At 48.2% G+C, this 16725-nt stretch overlaps 2 protein-coding genes across 3 annotated transcripts; both read right to left on the bottom strand.

Moving 5' to 3' along the window:
• Positions 1–70: 70 nt before the first annotated feature.
• On the bottom strand, positions 71–7846 carry STX12 (syntaxin 12). 2 transcript variants are annotated; one of them, XM_015883494.2, is made up of 10 exons: positions 7659–7846; positions 6770–6839; positions 6240–6339; positions 4966–5103; positions 4486–4529; positions 2945–3016; positions 2517–2622; positions 1957–2029; positions 1714–1796; positions 71–1203 (listed from the first exon to the last, which is right to left on the bottom strand). In XM_015883494.2, the coding sequence occupies exons 1-10, from the start codon at positions 7768–7770 to the stop codon at positions 1111–1113; spliced, it is 891 nt and encodes a 296-aa protein (XP_015738980.1). In that variant the 5' UTR covers positions 7771–7846; the 3' UTR covers positions 71–1110. The 2 variants fall into 2 exon arrangements, with proteins under 2 accessions (XP_015738980.1, XP_015738981.1); XM_015883495.2 differs by lacking the exon at positions 2945–3016 and having other exon boundaries at positions 7659–7845.
• A 1219-nt stretch (positions 7847–9065) lies between these two features.
• Positions 9066–13778, bottom strand: LOC107323924 (guanylate-binding protein 1-like). Its single transcript, XM_015883489.2, has 15 exons — positions 13558–13778; positions 13365–13477; positions 13172–13281; positions 12884–13089; positions 12620–12772; positions 12446–12546; positions 11965–12328; positions 11755–11882; positions 11570–11679; positions 11291–11475; positions 10975–11217; positions 10623–10903; positions 10339–10551; positions 10008–10274; positions 9066–9875 (listed from the first exon to the last, which is right to left on the bottom strand). Exons 1-15 carry the CDS (start codon positions 13748–13750, stop codon positions 9660–9662), a joined length of 2883 nt encoding a protein of 960 aa, XP_015738975.1. The 5' UTR covers positions 13751–13778; the 3' UTR covers positions 9066–9659.
• Between the last annotated feature and the right edge of the window lie 2947 nt (positions 13779–16725).

Below are 16725 nucleotides of genomic sequence, written 5' to 3'. Positions count from 1 at the left end.
ACAGAGCGGGGCTTAGAGGAACCTGATTCTATCGCTGTTTAATCTTGCAAAATAAAGAAGCTCCGACAAAGGCCTTTAAAAGTGTTTATTGATAGTTATTAGATGGAATGATGGCGTAAGTAGTGCAAACCAATGTGCAATTTATTGGGAGAACACCCCTCCCCCTTCCCAGCTTTCACATGTATTTTATTACGCAGGAGACGTGGAATAAAGGGTTAGATACAAAATGGGTCAGTATGATGCATTTACCACACGATACCGGACAGACTGCTGATCCCTCAGTGCGTGTCAGTTCAGGGCTACAAAGTGGGGAGCTCAGCTTTGTGTTTTAGTGCTTTGAGAACCAAAAATGGAAGAGATTTATTCATCCAATGATAAACCATCAGCTCATTTCTTCAATGACATTGCACTGCTAGATTGGGTGTCCTTAGACTTACAGGACTTACAGTACTCAACCGGTGCATTAAAATAAACCAAAACAACCCCAACCATGCACAAAAATTAATAAAAGCAATGAGTCTCAAGGCTAAAGTGACCGGTTCCTGAGCACACTTGTTCCATCTATCACCCATGCATACTTCTTGCTTTTCAGATCTGCAGTGGCATCTTTTCAATCAAATTTAGAACCACAGCCACCCAGAGACTAATAAAACCATGGGGCAGATACCAGAGACTTGAGAAACTGCTGGATTAAGGTAATGAAAGTTAGTGTTGTGCCCTCTTTGAATGTCGTTCTTATTCCAGTCCAACAAAGTTATCTGTACATATAAAAAGTTCAATGTCTGCCACTTGTCAAGTGAAACAAGACATCTCCAATTATCGATCACACTTCAGCATACAGTCGGGACAGGGAATAATACATTACAGAAAGCAAAACCACGAGATGTTAGTTACATAAAACAATATAATTTGTATATAAACTGATAAATACTGTCTCCATGGTTCACTAATTCCAAATACTAGTTGTCTGCACATTAGTTGCTAATAACTATTACTAGAAGTAGTTCCAGCTTGTGCTCTCTCAGGGTGGTTTCATTTCCAAAACTAGTCTGCCTTTTCGTGCTGGGGGAAAATATTCTCAGCAATGAGACAAGAATCCATGTGAAGATTTCACCCTCTTGCCCACCAGATAATTAATCCTACGAGTATAGAAGCCACAGCAAGACCAAGAATCAGGATGCAGATCTTCTTACGGGATTTCTTCTAAAGAAAGAAGAAGAAAAAGCCACTGATACCATGAGCAGATGAGGAAGAAAAAGCAAGTTTGGCAGCTTGTGTTGCTAAGTATGGTGAACCAGAGCACTCAATACCTGTCATTATTCAAGGGAAGTACCAAGTACGCAATTTCACAAGGTCTTTAAACAGCATATGCCACAACTGAAGGTTTAGTTTTAGGTCTAAGAAATCCAATTAAGTCAAAGCTAGCAGAATTTGTTACATTTTAAGGCAAATTCAAGGCTTTACTTCAAGATAACTACAAATAGGGAAGCCGACACCACCTAATATACATTTCATGCAAAGGTCTGCCACCAAGGCTGCAAAGGAAAGCTAAACCTCTCCAACTATCTGGATTTTCCAGGTAAAACAAATGAAAACAATCCCTCCTGTAGTTTGATGCAGAGATAGTACTGCATTTCTACAGCTTAAATGATGTAGCATACAGTTACTGTACTTGATTGTACATTTACAATAATACAAGCATACATAATTTACCTGATAATAGGCAGCTCTCTGTAACTGCTCACTGGCTCTTTCCACATGAACTTCTGCACTTTCCACATTTGCCTCTATGCTATCTGTGGAAAAAAACAGAGAACTTGTAAAACAATTCAGACTTCTGGTGCTTAAAATAAAATAAATACAACATTTTTTGTACAAAATATCAGAAAAATTGAACTACACAGAAAGAAAGTGCAGCTGAACTAGAAAAGAAGCTCCTTATCCAAACACACTTACCAATCATATCTCCTTGGTCATGAATCATCATGGCTAAATCCTTAAATATCTGATTGACATCCAAAATGTCGGCCTGAAGACAAGTTTGACAAGTTATACAAAACACTGGTTACAGTTCTTTTGCAGCCTAATTCTTAGTGCCTCTTCAGAACACACCACTAGAAATAACTGAATAGATGCCATCACTCACTGACTCAGGTGACTTGATGTTGCTATTGATGGAACTTGGGATTAACATAAGAGCTTGCAATATTCCCACTGCTCATTATTTTTTCCATGCCACTAGCAACTAACAGAGCAGGGAATTGAGATGAACACTGTCACGAGTTACTCCTACCATCTCTGAAGGACCACCAGTGAACACTGAAGGAAAATATACCTAGTCTCCTTAAACTGGAGCAGGGAGATTTATCTTGGAATCAATCCTCTCTACAAGGAACTGTTCCTTCACCTTCAGGTCTCCTCAGCCCATCCCATTAGATAGCACTGCATGAATTCTTTGGTTTCTACCCTAATATTGTTAACTATATGTTAACATAAGCGCAGGATCTACTCTTCACCTCTAATTGCCTGATTGCCGTTTCTCTTTCTTTAATAAGTTCAAGATCCTGTTCAGTTATCGCCACATCTTCTTCTTGAGACTGCATTTGGTTCCAGTCTTCACCACTGTGAAGGGAAGGAAGGATAGTAAAACACTGTTTCTTTCAGCACAGGCATATTTTCTCACTATAATTACACTGAATCACCAGCATGTTAAAGCTGAAAAGATTCCTACAGAACACCAGTCTTGCAACTACAGGCTTATGGCAACAATTACAAATGAGAACAATAATGGGGACAGACCAAGAGAAGTGAGGAAACTGAAAAGCAGTACATGCATAGGATAGTTTGTGCTAGGATGTGACCATTACCTATAGCATTATAGAACAGACCTCATTTCAGGTTGGTTTTTTTTTTTTTTAAGTTTGTTTTTTAAGAATATCTGTACCTTCCTTTCCTCTCACCATCCCCCACAAAAAGGGGGGAATCAACCAGGGTGAAAGTCTTGATGGAGAGCAGCCTGCAAGCACAACATTATCAGATCAAAAGAACACCTGACAAGCATCCTGGCTCTAAGATTCTCACTTGCTATCTGCCATTTGGGGATACGAAGAAAGGGTTTAGTATGTTAATTCATTAATTTAGCAAGAACTACAAATTAAAGTCACACATCAAGAGAGATGTTTAGAAAAATCTCTGCACACCTACCCTGATGACAGTACTTCATAACTGCCACGTAAGTTACACACACTGATTACAGTGAAGGCAGTACCAATAGTACAAAGTCATCTATGTGTCCAGCACAAAAGAGTTCTTCTAGGGTAATATCTCCCTCTTCTTCTCGGAGGCAAACGTATCTGAAAGCACTGTAATATACCCAACAGGCACGTTGTGACATAACTCTACGTAGTAAGTTCCAAAGGCTCCAAGTGCAAAAAGAAATGACAATAAACTACTTGACTAGATGGGATACAGCAGAGACATTCAGGAATTCAGCTGAGTTGACAGGAGAATCTTCAGGTGTTTAGGGCACAAGTTTCTGATGTGCAGCACATAAGAACAATTTTAAATGCAAAGTAGTTGCTGCACGATACTGCATCTCACTGAGATGAGGGCCTCTGCATGAACAGGTATTTATGTGGCACCCCATGCAATAGTGAGCAAGACTTCAAACTCATCACAGCATCTTTATGACTGAACAAAATAGGGCTTTCACTTCTGACTCAGCACGTGGAACCTCAGGACTAACAAAGGGGGACACACACCAAACAACTGATCAGGAGAGGATGGATGAGACATTTCAGATAGGTGCCTCGAGTTAGAACATTGCAAGGTTTATACAGATAAGGCCTACATACTTCATCCTCTATTTCTCAGGCATGCATAGTGGAAACTGACACAGTAATCACAAATGCTTCTGCAGTGTCTTGAGTTCACTTGACTCACACTGTAGAGCTGATGCAACATTCTGCAAACTCATCTGCTATGCAGGCACAAAGTTACCGCAGAATCTATATATATGTCTGATATTTTATATCGATGTAGACTACGCATGTTCTGGTATCAATTTGTTATTTCTTCCAAGTTTAGAGCAGCCTCATCCACTGCTTTACAATGGCTCCATCTGGGCTCATAGATAACACCCAAACTCATAAAAGAAGTAAAGAGTTTTTCTTGTGGAAAGAGTTATGTGACAGAAAATACGTCTGGTAATCTTGTGCTCACAGTCCAGAACACCAGGAGGGCCAATTATCATATAACAGAGACTGAACTATTCCCAGTGGGACAGCCTACATTTCAACAGGGTCAAATACTGTCATGCATTTCTTTTCCTAAATGCTGTGTATTAGCACTGTAATAGCTGCATAGCATCCTTCTGTTTTTCATTCAGCTATAAAAGAGTTGTCCAAGATACAATATATCTATAACAATTTTAATTACACATAGGTTAAGAGTGTGCCCCGAGAATGCAAGAATGCAATTCTTTACCTATCAAATGAAACAAGCTGTTCTTCTCTGAACCGCTCATCAGCCTGGAATAGATAAATGAGGTGTTAATATTTCAGATCAGCAGAACTACCAACAAGCAAAATCAACAGGAATATACTGAAGAAAAAGGCATTTGCTGTCCAGAGACAGCATTGTCTCTTCAACTTTCAGATTTAACCTAAGGGAATTTAGACCAGATTTAGATTCATCTTCAGACTTAAATTCAGACTGTCTCAGCAAATCAGAGGCAGCTGAAAGGCAAAGACAAGAGTCTATTTACTCAGATCACTGATGTATCATCAGCATATCAAGATGTGTGCCTACTAATTACAACATCTGGAACAGCAAAACAACCTACTGAGGCCTCATTTGTGATCAGTAATGCATCAGTAGACAACCATGAAGCCAGTGGGCAAAGACAAGATCTCCAAAATGATTTGTAGTCCACCATATCACAACAGAATGCCTACAAATACTTACAGAGATACGGGAGCCAGCTCTTGCCCTTGCTACAGTCTCTTTTTCCTTCTCTGACACTTGCCTCTGTACTGCCTGGAAATTATTTAAGGCTGCAGAGAAATCATTCATTAAACGTTCTTTCTGAAGCCTCTGTTGACGCTAAAGAAACAAAAACAAACGTTCAGATATTACCATTCGTGTTACTGTAACCATCAGACTCTCCAAAACATAAAATGAAAAGTAAATGCTAACATGTAAGTGATCTTCCCAGCATTCTGGGGTAGAAACAGGAGAAAAAAAAGCCCATCACACTTTCATGTTATACCAAATGCTCTATGCTCTACCTACTGTGGAACTGCCCTGTGCATGTTTCCCTGGCATGTCCCCTTTGAAGGTTGTGACATCCAGTACATGGGAAACAAGTAGCTGAGAAAAAGACTTGACCCAAGGACAGTCAGTACTACAGCTGATTCTTACAGTTGATTTTCCACTACAGAAATTCTTCAGCTTCACTCACTTACAGAAGTCACTGCCACATTCAGCAACATGGACTTTGCTTACCAGAGTGAGATTAACTGAAAAACACTTTCTGAACAAATACACGAAACACTGCCGTATTTACAACTGGTATTTAAACCTTTAGATAGAGAATTGGATCTACTAAGACAACATCTGCTGACCCATATCCACAGATCATCCCATAACAGTATCACAGGAGCAGGTAAATCAGTATTGTGGCAGTGATTTAAAGTGGAGACAGAAGACTCCAAAGGCAGAGGCCCATCCCTTCCCTTCCCCACAGGAAGGGATGCCCTGAAAGACTGTTTTGCCAGAGACAAAGTCACCTCAGCAGGTTTCTTTAAATGTGAGTAACCTGAGTCAGCTCCTTCCCTCCCCCACCTTCAGTTCAGGCCATAAATCCCGTGGAAGGAAAAGTTTTTTTGATGTAATTACAATTCATACTGACATTCAGCTTGCACTGAGTTTTTATCCTAAAACATGGTCTCGCATCACCAGATTGCTCTGTAAACAAGATTATTTTCTCAGAAATAGAACTACATACTCAGCTTTCCCCAAAGTTTTAGAGCTATCTGCTGCTGATAAATGATTCCCCCTCAGCATCATACAGTCAGGATGTAGCTGACTGAGTTCGTCTTCCCACTTCAACAACTGCTTTCATTGCAGAAAGCTGCTGTATCTTCAGCTGTGCCAGTTTAAGCTCCGTGAAATTGCACTCTAAGCCAGCTTATCAAGTAAGCAACTAAAGAAAGCTCTAGAAAATTCTACCTGCATACCTGTTCAGAAGCAGACAGAGGAAGTGGTAGAGATCCCAGTTCTTTGAGATACTCATTGGTCGCTTTGGCCAAGCTGTTTGCAGAGTGCTGTAGCTGTTGTCTAAAACAATAGTTCAGAAATAGTTACACAGGTTTCTTCCAAAAAGCAACCCAAGCATTTCAATCTTTGCAATAAAGACCAAGTAAGGTTTCTGAGCTCAAACATCTTTAAGAACTCAGATACTGAATTCCTGCAGATCCATGAAACTTCACAGAGAAGAATGATACAGATTCAGCTCTGGGAAATGCAAGGCCTTCCCCAGTCTTCCAGCTCTTATGTTTTCCAACAAGGTTGTGATTCAAAGCTGCTGGTGCAAAGGATCTACTGAAGCAACACTTCCATTAGCATCACAACACAGGAAGCCATTCACATACAATTAAGTTTATATTAAGTTTATGCAGTAAAGCATCTCTCCAAAGTAACTCCCTCCTTCTAAGAATAAAGGTGAAAATAAAAGAGCCTAAACAGTGTTTATCCAATTCATACTTACAAGTTTTCCTGCAGTTTGCTGGAGTCCTGCTTGGTTCCCAGCTGGCTCATCAAATTCTTTATCTGAGCAGCTGAAGACAAAGAGACCACAAGATTAATATGAGTTCTAGTGTATTTTATCCCTACTTTAAGCTAGAAAGCTTCTCCAGTGAAGGACCTCTCTCAACATTTTGCTTAACTCAAGCTGATAACACAACACTTAGACTCTGCATTTCAACATCCCCATTAAACTGTTAATATACCTGCAAGGTAACCACCCCTTCCCAGCCTCAGAAGGGAATGTCTGAACAGATGAGCCAGCTGACTCGCTGTATTCTGCAGCTTCACGCTCTTTAACGTCAGTAAGAGATGCTGGGAGCATCGTGTAGGACAAAAGTCCACCTGGTGGGCTCCTAGCAATTCTCCTGCTCCCTCAAGCAGCAAGGCAAGACCAAGAAGAACCACTTAACACTGTTCTAAAGGCAGCTGATTTTCCCCTATAGGGAAAGAGAAATAAGGAAGTGCTCAAGGCTTCAGTTTCTCTTCTCCTCAGGCCCTTTATCAAACACACAGTACAGTTAATGACTGTAATGGTAAGTCAGCTGCTCTGTGTGCTCCCACCCACCCTGACTGAAGCTGTAAGACACTTGTTTCACCTCCAATTGGCAGCACACCGGGAAAGGGCGGCTGCTGGGCATGAGACCCGGCCATAGCATCCTAAGAGGAGCTGAACTAATTAAAGGAGGAAGCGAAAAAGAGAGGAGGAGAGAAAGCTTTATGACATTCACTCCTCTCAGCAGCACAGATGCTGTTTCCCCAGCCATCCCTCCGCTGTCACAGGCAGCAATGGAGCCCCGCCTCACCCCGGGCCCTCAGCAGCTCCCACCGCGGCCCTGCCCGCCGCTACTCACTGTACTGAGCGATGCGCTGCACGTTGGCGCTGCATGTTTGTATGATTCCACTAAAATCCCTCGGCGGGGCCGTCGCTCCGGCCCGATATGGATCCAGCGGCCCGTACGACATGACCGGCTGAGTGACGGCTCCTCCGGGCCCGGCTGCCAGCACCCCGCCGCTCTCTGCGCATGCGCCACCGCTGCTGACCGAGCGCCCGCCCTAAAGCGAGGGGACGAGGCCTGCGCATGCGCGGTCGAGGCCTTTGGTTGCCATGATGACGGGAGCCCGCCTTAGAAAGGGATGGAGGCCGCATGAACCAGAACATGGGCCTAATCTGACCCAGCCCTGTCCTGCTGTCATTATAAACTCACCCCAGAGTGGGATTGCTACACACCAAAGTAAAATCTGCCCCCAAAAGTGGCACTGGGGTTGCCTCAGGGTGAGACTCCATTTGGTACTGAGGTGAAGTCTCGCACTGTCCCACACTTTCACCCACAGTTCTGCATCCTGCCCCCAAATTCAACATCTCCCAAATCCCAAATTTTCACCCTAAATTCCCCGTCACCCCATCAAGTCTGCGTTACCTTTAAATACAAGGTTCCCCAAATCCCCTTTTACTCAAATCCCACAGCTTCACCCCAAATCTAGCATTGCCTCAAATCCCTCCTTCCACCTCAGATCCCACAGCTTCAACTCAAGTCCCACATTGCTCTAAATCCTACAGCTTTACTGTATTGTAATGTACTGCATTACCCAAATCCCACGGCTTCGCCCCAAGTCTCACATTGCTCCAATCCTTCAGCTTTATCCCATATCCCCCAGTATCATCCCAAGTCAAGTCCTAAATCCCACAGCTCCACCTCAAGTACTGCATTGCTCAAATCCCCGTCTTGCTCTGAATCCTCCAGCTTTGCCCCGAGTCCCGTGTCACCCCATAACCCTGTTTCATCCCAAATCCCCCAGCTTTGACCCAACCCCCCTTTGCCACAAATCTCATGGTTTCACCACTGTTCCCCCAGTTCCATTCAACCCCCTATGGGATACTGCAGCTTCTCCTGCCCCTGCTGGTCAATGATGCCCAGGCTTTGTTACACCAGGTGCTGGAGAGCAGCAGTGCCAGCATGAAGATCCAGGCATTTTTGTGGCTGTTGCCATCAGAATTGCACCAGAATGCCCCCCACAGGTTCCCAAAATGGACAGGGAGCCCTGGTTGAGGCTGGCCAGGTGGTTCATCAGGAAGGATTTGCCGCTGTGATAAGGCTCCTAATGGCCACCACCACCAGGGGCTGGACCACCTCCTGTAGTGCTGTGGGGTAGAAACAAACACCCCACACTTTATCATGTGCCCTTCTGTATGATGTCCTATGGTATGGAACATCCCTTTGGCCAGCTTGGGTCCCTGGGTGGAAAGTGCCACAAGGTGGTGCCACGAGGAGACAGAGCGAAGTGTAATTACTGATAGCATCCAAGGTACAGGTCTCATAGTGCAAAGATCATTACTATGTTGAACACAAATACCATGTTAGTTTCTCAATCAGCAGTTTTAACATATTGAAAGTCAAGATCATAAGGCACAGCAAAATGACATCTTCAGTCCCACTCCTAGAGATGGTAAACAACGTGACAGACACGTAAATAGCAAGTAAAGTGCTAAATGATGTTGTTCCAAAAAAACACTGGTATATCTGTGCCAAAAATACCACAATAAGTAGCAATTATCAAGCTCATAACACATGGTATGGTATATTCCTTTGGCCAGTTTAGGTTAGGTATCTCAGTTCTGTCCCCTCTCAACTCCTTGTATCCCTCAGCCCTCCTCATTGGCAAGGTAGAAGGAGAAGCTGAGAAACTGAAATGTTCTTGGCTCTGTACAGAACTGCTCGGCAGCAACTAAAATGGCACTTTGTTATCAATACTGTTTTTCTCCTAAAGCCAAAACATAACATCAAACCAAATGCAATGAAGGAAAATTCAATGCCGTCGCAGCTGAAACCAGGACACAGGGATGGATGGCTGGGCTAGAACAGGTGCTGCACTGCATTGCTGGCAATACCCACTACTTTGCCGACCACACCAGGCAGGAAGAGTGAAGCCACATTGCCCAGGAGGCTCACAGCTGACCCGATCCATGAGCGTTTCTTAATTTTCTTCTTCTCCTCCTGCAGCCGCTCAATCTGCCGCTCTGCTGCCTTTGCCTCACGCTCGTAACCCTCCTCCATCAGCCTCCGATGTTCCTGTGGGACAGATAGTGCTGCTAGTACCACTGCACGATGCCACAATGCATCCACAGCGCGCTGGTACCACTGCACAACACCATACAGCCACAACATGCTGGTTCCACCATGCAATGCTGGCACAGTGCTCACCTTCAGGCGGTGCTCCAGCATGCGGTCCTGCTCCTTCAGCCGCAGGCGCTGCTCCTCCAGCAGTCGCTGCTCCAGCTGCCTGCAGTTCTCCTCCAGGCTGCGCTGCTGCTCCTTCAGGCATGACATCTCTGCATCCCTGGCTGCTGCCTCCTTGGCTGCAGCTGCCTCCCGCTGCTGCTCCGTCATCACCAGCCATGCATCGGTAGCATGCAGCATTTGTGCCAGCGGCTCCTTCTCCCGCAGGAACACCTCCAGCACTGCATCTGCCTGATGGTACAGCTATGAGGCACCGCCTGCACCACCACACCAGGCTCCATCACACCCCACTCACCTTAATACCCTTTTCAGGCCACTGCCGGTACTCATCCAGCACACTGCACAGATCATCCTGGAACCGCTGTGCACCACCCGGTGCTGCGTAGTCCCCACAATGTATGCGGAGCTCCACGTCCTGCCACAGGTTCTTCAGCACCTCCTGGCAACGCTTCTCCGATGCCTTCTCATTGCTTAAGCAGAACTCCTCCTTGGCTGCCTCCAGGTCTCGCTGCACCACCAAAACAGGTCTGAATCGAACTGAAATCACCCCCAGAACCCCACAGCGTGACAGTGACTCACCATCAGCTGACACTGGTAGGTGCGCTCGTTGTCAGCAAAGGCACGGGACAAGAAGAGGGTGATGGCGTGGCGCTCCCAGCGCTGGTGCACATCTATCAGCGTGGCACGCGAGTCTGTGGGCAGCACCAGGTCCTTCTCCATGCCCTTCTTGTATTCAGCTACCGCTGCTGCCACTGCTGCAGTGTTTTCAGTCCTTGCCAGCGCCGTCACCGCGCTCTCCACACAAGGCACTTCACCTTTTGCAATGGTAGCCACATATTTCTCTGCCAAGGAAGCCAGCACTGCGGGAGACACCACCAATGAGACACATCACACCCACGTGCCACCCCATCCTCATGCCACCACCACTCACTGGTGCCCGTCACCTGGCGCCCGCCTGGCAGCTCCTTCACCGGCGCCTTCTCCCAGATGTATTTGCAGAAGGCATCCGCCTGTTGTCGGAAGCGTGGCTGCAGTTCATCCTCCCGCAGCTCCTCCAGCCGTGCCAGGTTTGCCTCAGACGTCGGCCTCTCCAGCACAAACAGCTTGCGGTGTATGAAGAAGTCACACAGGCAGCGCCGTGTCTCATTGTACTCCTGCACCTTGCGCCCGTGCCCTGCATTGCCAACGTCATCAGCAAGGTGCCACCCCCCATAGGGACATATGGTAACACACGGTGATGACTGTACCGGGCTTTAAGCGCAGAGCATCCTCCAGGTATTCATCCTCAGTCAGCAGTCGCTCGCCATCCCGTAGCTGCAGTGTGAAGTCACGCACAGTCCAGACAAAGCTGGGGAAGACGCGGCTGAACTCAGCTGCTGGATCTGCATCCTCCACCCGCACGCGTATGTGATTCGTCAGCTCTGTCACCAGCCTGCAGGACCCACATCAGCACTGTCACCATGTGAATGCTGTCACCACCATGGGAACACATCACTGTGTCACCGCCCTCCCACTCATCCCCATACCGCAGCTGATCCAGCCCCTGCTGGTCGATGGTGTGCATGCTGTTGTACACCAGAGTGCTGGAGAGCAGCAGCGTCAGTGTAAAGATCCAGGCATCGTTGTTGTTGTCACCCTGCACATACAGTTGGGTTTATGAGGGCTCAGGGAGCTCTGAGGGGACCTGGGGCTGCTTACCCCTGGCACTCACCTTGTTGGGGTCTTCCTGCCCCTCAGTGTCCAGCAGCACCAGTGCCACACCAGCCTGGCGTGGGTGCGGCAAGCACCACATCCAGATACCCTTGGTCTCTGCTCGCACTGTGGGGCCTAGTGGGAAACCTGTAAGCAAAGAACCATCAGAAAACCCCAAACTCCTCAAAACATGCCCCAAAATGGATGTGGTTCCCTCCCACCAGCTCACCAGTACGCCGCTCTGCCAGCCGGTTCATCAGGAAGGACTTCCCGGTGCGGTACAGCCCAGCGATGGCCACCACCACCAGGGGCTGGGTGACACCACGCAGCACTGCCAGTGCTCTGGGGTTGAGTGACAGTTGGTTGCTGCCATTGTTGTACACCAGGCAAAGTGGGGCTGGCATCGGGAACAGTGGGTGGGGGGACGGTGCCACATCCTCCTGTTGTAGGGTGGTGTCAGTGTGCCATGGGGAGGTGCTGGCCTGGGGGATGTCACCATGCTGTGGGATAGCATCACTGGTGTCATTGCTCCTCAGGAAAGTGTCACCTTGCCAAAAGCTGGAGCCCCTCTTAGGCCACTTGTTACCAGTTTCCTGCGTGGGGACAGCACAGTGTGGGAACACAGAGACGACGTGGTGTCAGGTCACGGGAACATGGAGACAATGTGGTGTGGGGACTTGAGGACATCACAGCGTGTGCCCCCCATGTACCTGCTGTGCCATCTTCTTGGCCTCCCGGCAGAGCCGCCCAACCCGCAGCACTGCATCCCTTTGCATTGCATCCACCACTCGCTCTGCCAGCGCAGCCAGATCTGGGGACACAGCATCCTTAGAGGGGGTCCCCACTGCATCACCCCCATCAACCCTCAGGACCCCCCAACTTACAGGCACCGCCCACCTGCCCCCCTCCAGGTTCTGTTTTAGGTTTGCAGTCCAGCAGGTGGGTGCAGAGCTGGGTTAGACCCTCAGCATTGCTGTCGGCCACACGGAACAGCTTCTGCTCAGGGAACAGCGTGAGGACACAGTGTGCTACGGGGCCTGTAGGGACAGTTGGGTGACATGGGGACAGGAGTGGAACAGGCGGCTGTGAGAATGTGGGGATACAGAGACATGGGGGCTGGGGACACGATGACTGGGGACGCAGTGCACCTTGCGGGTTATCCAGTGCTGGCTCCAGCTCGTGGTCCTCAGCCTCCAACACAGCCTCTTCCTCGGGTGCCAGGGCTGTGCTGTGCAGGCTCCAGATGAAGGGCGGCAGCACGAAGCGCAGCAGACGTATTTCATCTTCTTCATCCTCCTCGTTCTCCTCCTCCTCCTCCAGCAGGCGCAGACGAAGCGGCACCTCCTGGGCGTAGCTGTGTAGTCAAGGAAAACAGCAAAACAAACGAACAAAAGCCGAAACGGGGAAACGAACCGCACCCTGAACATAGAGGATACGCGAGGAGCTCCAGCTGTTCCTGTGCGTCACCACCGCCATCTCCACTGCTATACACCAGCACGCTGCCCAGCAATAGCTGCAGCAAGAAGAGCCGCAGCCCGGCGCCATCCTATGGGAGGAGGGAAGGGGGAGAATTGGGGGGCGCTCAGTGGGGGATCGGGGCCGCCCCCCCCCCCGGACCCCGCTTGTTACCTCCGGTTCCTCTCCCCCGAGGAACCCTCCGGCGTGCAGCAGCAGCAGCTCCCGGTCGGGCCACTTCGGGTGCGGGCATCTCCTCATCCACAGCCCAGGGCTGCCGGGGAAGCCTGTAGGGCAGCGGGGAAAGAGCGGTCAGAGCTCCGCCGGCCTCGCTGCGCCCACTCTTCCCTCCTCCCAGCTCCCTTACTGCAGCCTGGTCCTGCCAATTGGTTCATAAGGAACACAGAGCCCCCGTCGGGCGGCCCCAGCGCCGCCACCACGTACAATGGAGCGGACAGAGCCCGCAGAGCCTCCAGACCCCGGGGGTAGAGCCGAATGTCCCCCCCCGGCCCGTCCGGAGCCGCCAGCAGCAGCGGCTGCTCCATGGGCTGCCGCAGCATCGCTGATAGTTTCTGTTTCGATTCATAGAAGGAATGAAACTCACGCCTGGTTCGCCGCTGTCTGGCTCTCCCCATTGGCCATTCCGCAGGCTAAAAGCGAAAACTTGGCGGCTATTGGTTTTCTTGGCTGTCAGTAGGCGCAATACGTGCTGTGATTGGCTGCGGGGAGGGAATTTTGGGGACAATTCGAAGCAATTCGGGGATTTCAGCACTCTAAGCTGTTCGGTTTTGATTCGGTGCAGCTCAGTGCTTTATGTGGGCTGTCTGCGTGTAGCTGTTGGTATGTCCATTGCTTTACCATAAGGGGATCCACAATGGACCAACATTAAGACCATGGACAGATGGGGTTGGGATGTTGGCATGTCCATTGCTTTGCCATAAGCACTATAAAGGGGATCCACAATGGACCCAACATTAAGACCATGGACAGATGGGGCCCCTCACAAAGCACAGGCACTGGATGGAGTCACTGAATGCAGCTGTTGAATTGCAGTATCTGTACTGATGGGGTGTCTTATAGACACACCAACTGAGCAAACTGCTGTCAGGATGTGAAAATACAGCCAAAAGGGAAGAACCAACACTGGCAAAGCTTGTATTATGTATTTTTCCTATGGAAGTGATATCAGTTGTAACAACATCACTGAGCTTATTAGTGTTCATCAATGGACAGCCCTGCCCTGCGGTTTGTTTAGTTAACAAAGCTGTGTTTCTGAACCTGATCATTTACACATTACTTTGTCTATCTGAAAGGACCAGCAGCTGCTGCTGGGCTGTGCTGCTCTCCCAGGGCCACCGGGAGGCAGCAGCACCCTATGGGTGTTCTGAGTGACCCCGGGTGTCAGATCTGCCCTTCAGAAAGGGAAAGGTCTTCAGAAACCGCCTCTAATTGAGAAGCCTGCAAGATACCTGGGCTTACATTGGGGTCCTTAAAGCTCCCATGTGGTGCCCTTGGGCTGAGCTGCTCTGCTTGGAGCAAGATCTGCAGAGTCCATCCTTTTCTCCTAGCTGTCTTGTTGCCACTCTCACACCATGACAGAGGATTTACCTCTCTTTTCTTTCTTTTTCTGTCTTACTCCTGCAATGCTATGTATTTTAGCCTGCATTCCAGTGATCTGTGAAAGCATGGGAAGGTCTTTTAATGCAAGGCCATCCCCTTGCACTCCTCCAGCACGCTCAAGTTCTTCAGAGTTCTCACATAACCCTGATCAGCAGTGCAAAAATGAAGGAGCTGATGGAGCATCGTGCTGCAAGAAGCATCGTGCTGCAAGGAGCCTCCCCTCTGCCTGCTGGCCATGCCAAACTGCAGGATAGGAAGCTGTGTCCCCTGCCTGCAACCCTGCTGGGCCCTGGGAGCTGAGCACACTGAAGCAGATGCAGAAGTTTACATGCTGAAAAGATGAGGAAGGCCTTTTCAGCTCTGAATGTTCTTTATTCTTTGCAACGGAAAGTGCCTTTTCCTGAGATGTGCTATTTATAAACAGCTGGGGGCAGGGACTCTGGCAGCTCGACTTTCCTTGCCTTGAATTCACCTCCAGATCCTTCAGACATAAGTGAATAGAGCAGATCTTGCAGCCCATCTGCTGGGACACCCTGCAGCACCGCCAGCTTTGAAAAACACTTTGGAAACACAACTTAATTTCACCCAATAGGGAAACACTGCCCTGTGCCCCTCCAGCAGACCAGCAGCTCTATGAGGCATTGCGGAGCTCCTCTTCCTCAGGGACACCACAAACCTTTTCATCAGAAACACTGAAGAAGGCTGTGTTTAATTATTAAAACTAATGCTCCTTCCCTGATCTAACTGTGACCCCTCTGCAAACACAGCTTGCTCTTGGCACTGCTCACAGAACGGAGTGGGAGAAGACAAGAAAGCTGTTGAACTGAGGTCTCCTCACCCACTCTGTGCTTCATGGGTCATGAATAAGAGACAGGCTTTTGGAGCAGGCTGAACTTGGAGAATTCCCTGGAAATGTGAACTCAGGGATATTTCTGGCAAATCTGGAAAGGAAATTATCTTTCATCCGGAGGCTTCAGGATGCAACGTAGCCCTCTTTGCACTGAAAGGTCCCAGCGCTTCTGAGCTATACACACACACAAATGGCAATGGGACTTGGATGGCTTGCCATAACTTCTCTCACTTTGCTACAATGCCTTGTAACCGCCTTTTGCATTTACAGTTGAAACAGGAAAAGCAGGACTTGGTCCATACCTTGGTGTAGCAATTATGAAGCAACCTAACGGCAGCCTGAAACCAGCATCTGAAAGTTATGAGTGTTGTAATGTGCCATAACCTACTACATACCCCAGAAGGGACCTCCATCTTACAAGTGCTGCTGAGAGATGGACCACAGAGTAACCCAGTGGGTTGGATCAGAGACCTGAGTGCAGAAACCCTCTTCTCTCCCCCTCCTTCAGCACACTGAAGATGTGTCAGCTCCTCTTCCTCACCCTACTCTGTGCTGCATAGGTCACATTAGCACCATACCATGCAAAAGTTGCTACAAATGCAATATTATCCTTTGGAGTCTCTATAGAGGTGGTCAGTGCTTGAATCAACCAGCAAGCAACTGAAATAGGAGAAACTGGGAAAGACATGAGAGCAGTGCAGCACTGAAACAAGGATGTGGAGTGATGCCATTCTGTGAGGCTTTCAGAATTTGGCTGGATAAGGCCCTGAGCAATCTGCCCTATCTCTGAAGCCAATCTTGGTTGGAGCAGATTGAACAGTGACCTCCAAAGGTCCCTTTCAGTTCAAATCTTCCTATAGTTCTGTGATGAATAAGTGGAAAATAGAACAGCCGGTCCTAATTATAGCACTGGAGAAATACATGACACACTGTGCGTTATCTGCAAACTTCATCATCCTGCAGACATGTGGGCTGAGGACAGAGGTGTAAAGAAAGGCCTTTTCTTTCTGTACTTTCACACACACACTCCCTGCCTCGAGGCCTGGTCTTCATGAGTATAACTAC

The sequence above is a fragment of the Coturnix japonica genome, chromosome 23 (assembly GCF_001577835.2).
Source record: "Coturnix japonica isolate 7356 chromosome 23, Coturnix japonica 2.1, whole genome shotgun sequence".
Lineage (NCBI taxonomy): Eukaryota > Metazoa > Chordata > Aves > Galliformes > Phasianidae > Coturnix > Coturnix japonica.
Note: the sequence above shows the minus strand (reverse complement) of the source record. Positions and strands in the feature narration are given on the sequence as shown.

Coding starts and splice junctions, on each gene's coding strand:
- STX12 (XM_015883494.2), bottom strand. CDS start 7,770: ATGTCGTACGGGCCGCTGGATCCATATCGGGCCGGAGCGACGGCCCCG. Junction 6,340..6,769: donor AGCAAACTGCAGGAAAACTT/GTAAGTATGAAT, acceptor CTATTGTTTTAG/ACAACAGCTACAGCACTCTG. Junction 1,797..1,956: donor TGACCAAGGAGATATGATTG/GTAAGTGTGTTT, acceptor TTTTTTCCACAG/ATAGCATAGAGGCAAATGTG.
- LOC107323924 (XM_015883489.2), bottom strand. CDS start 13,750: ATGCTGCGGCAGCCCATGGAGCAGCCGCTGCTGCTGGCGGCTCCGGAC. Junction 13,478..13,557: donor ATTGGCAGGACCAGGCTGCA/GTAAGGGAGCTG, acceptor GCTGCCCTACAG/GCTTCCCCGGCAGCCCTGGG. Junction 11,476..11,569: donor CAGGGGCTGGATCAGCTGCG/GTATGGGGATGA, acceptor TGGGTCCTGCAG/GCTGGTGACAGAGCTGACGA.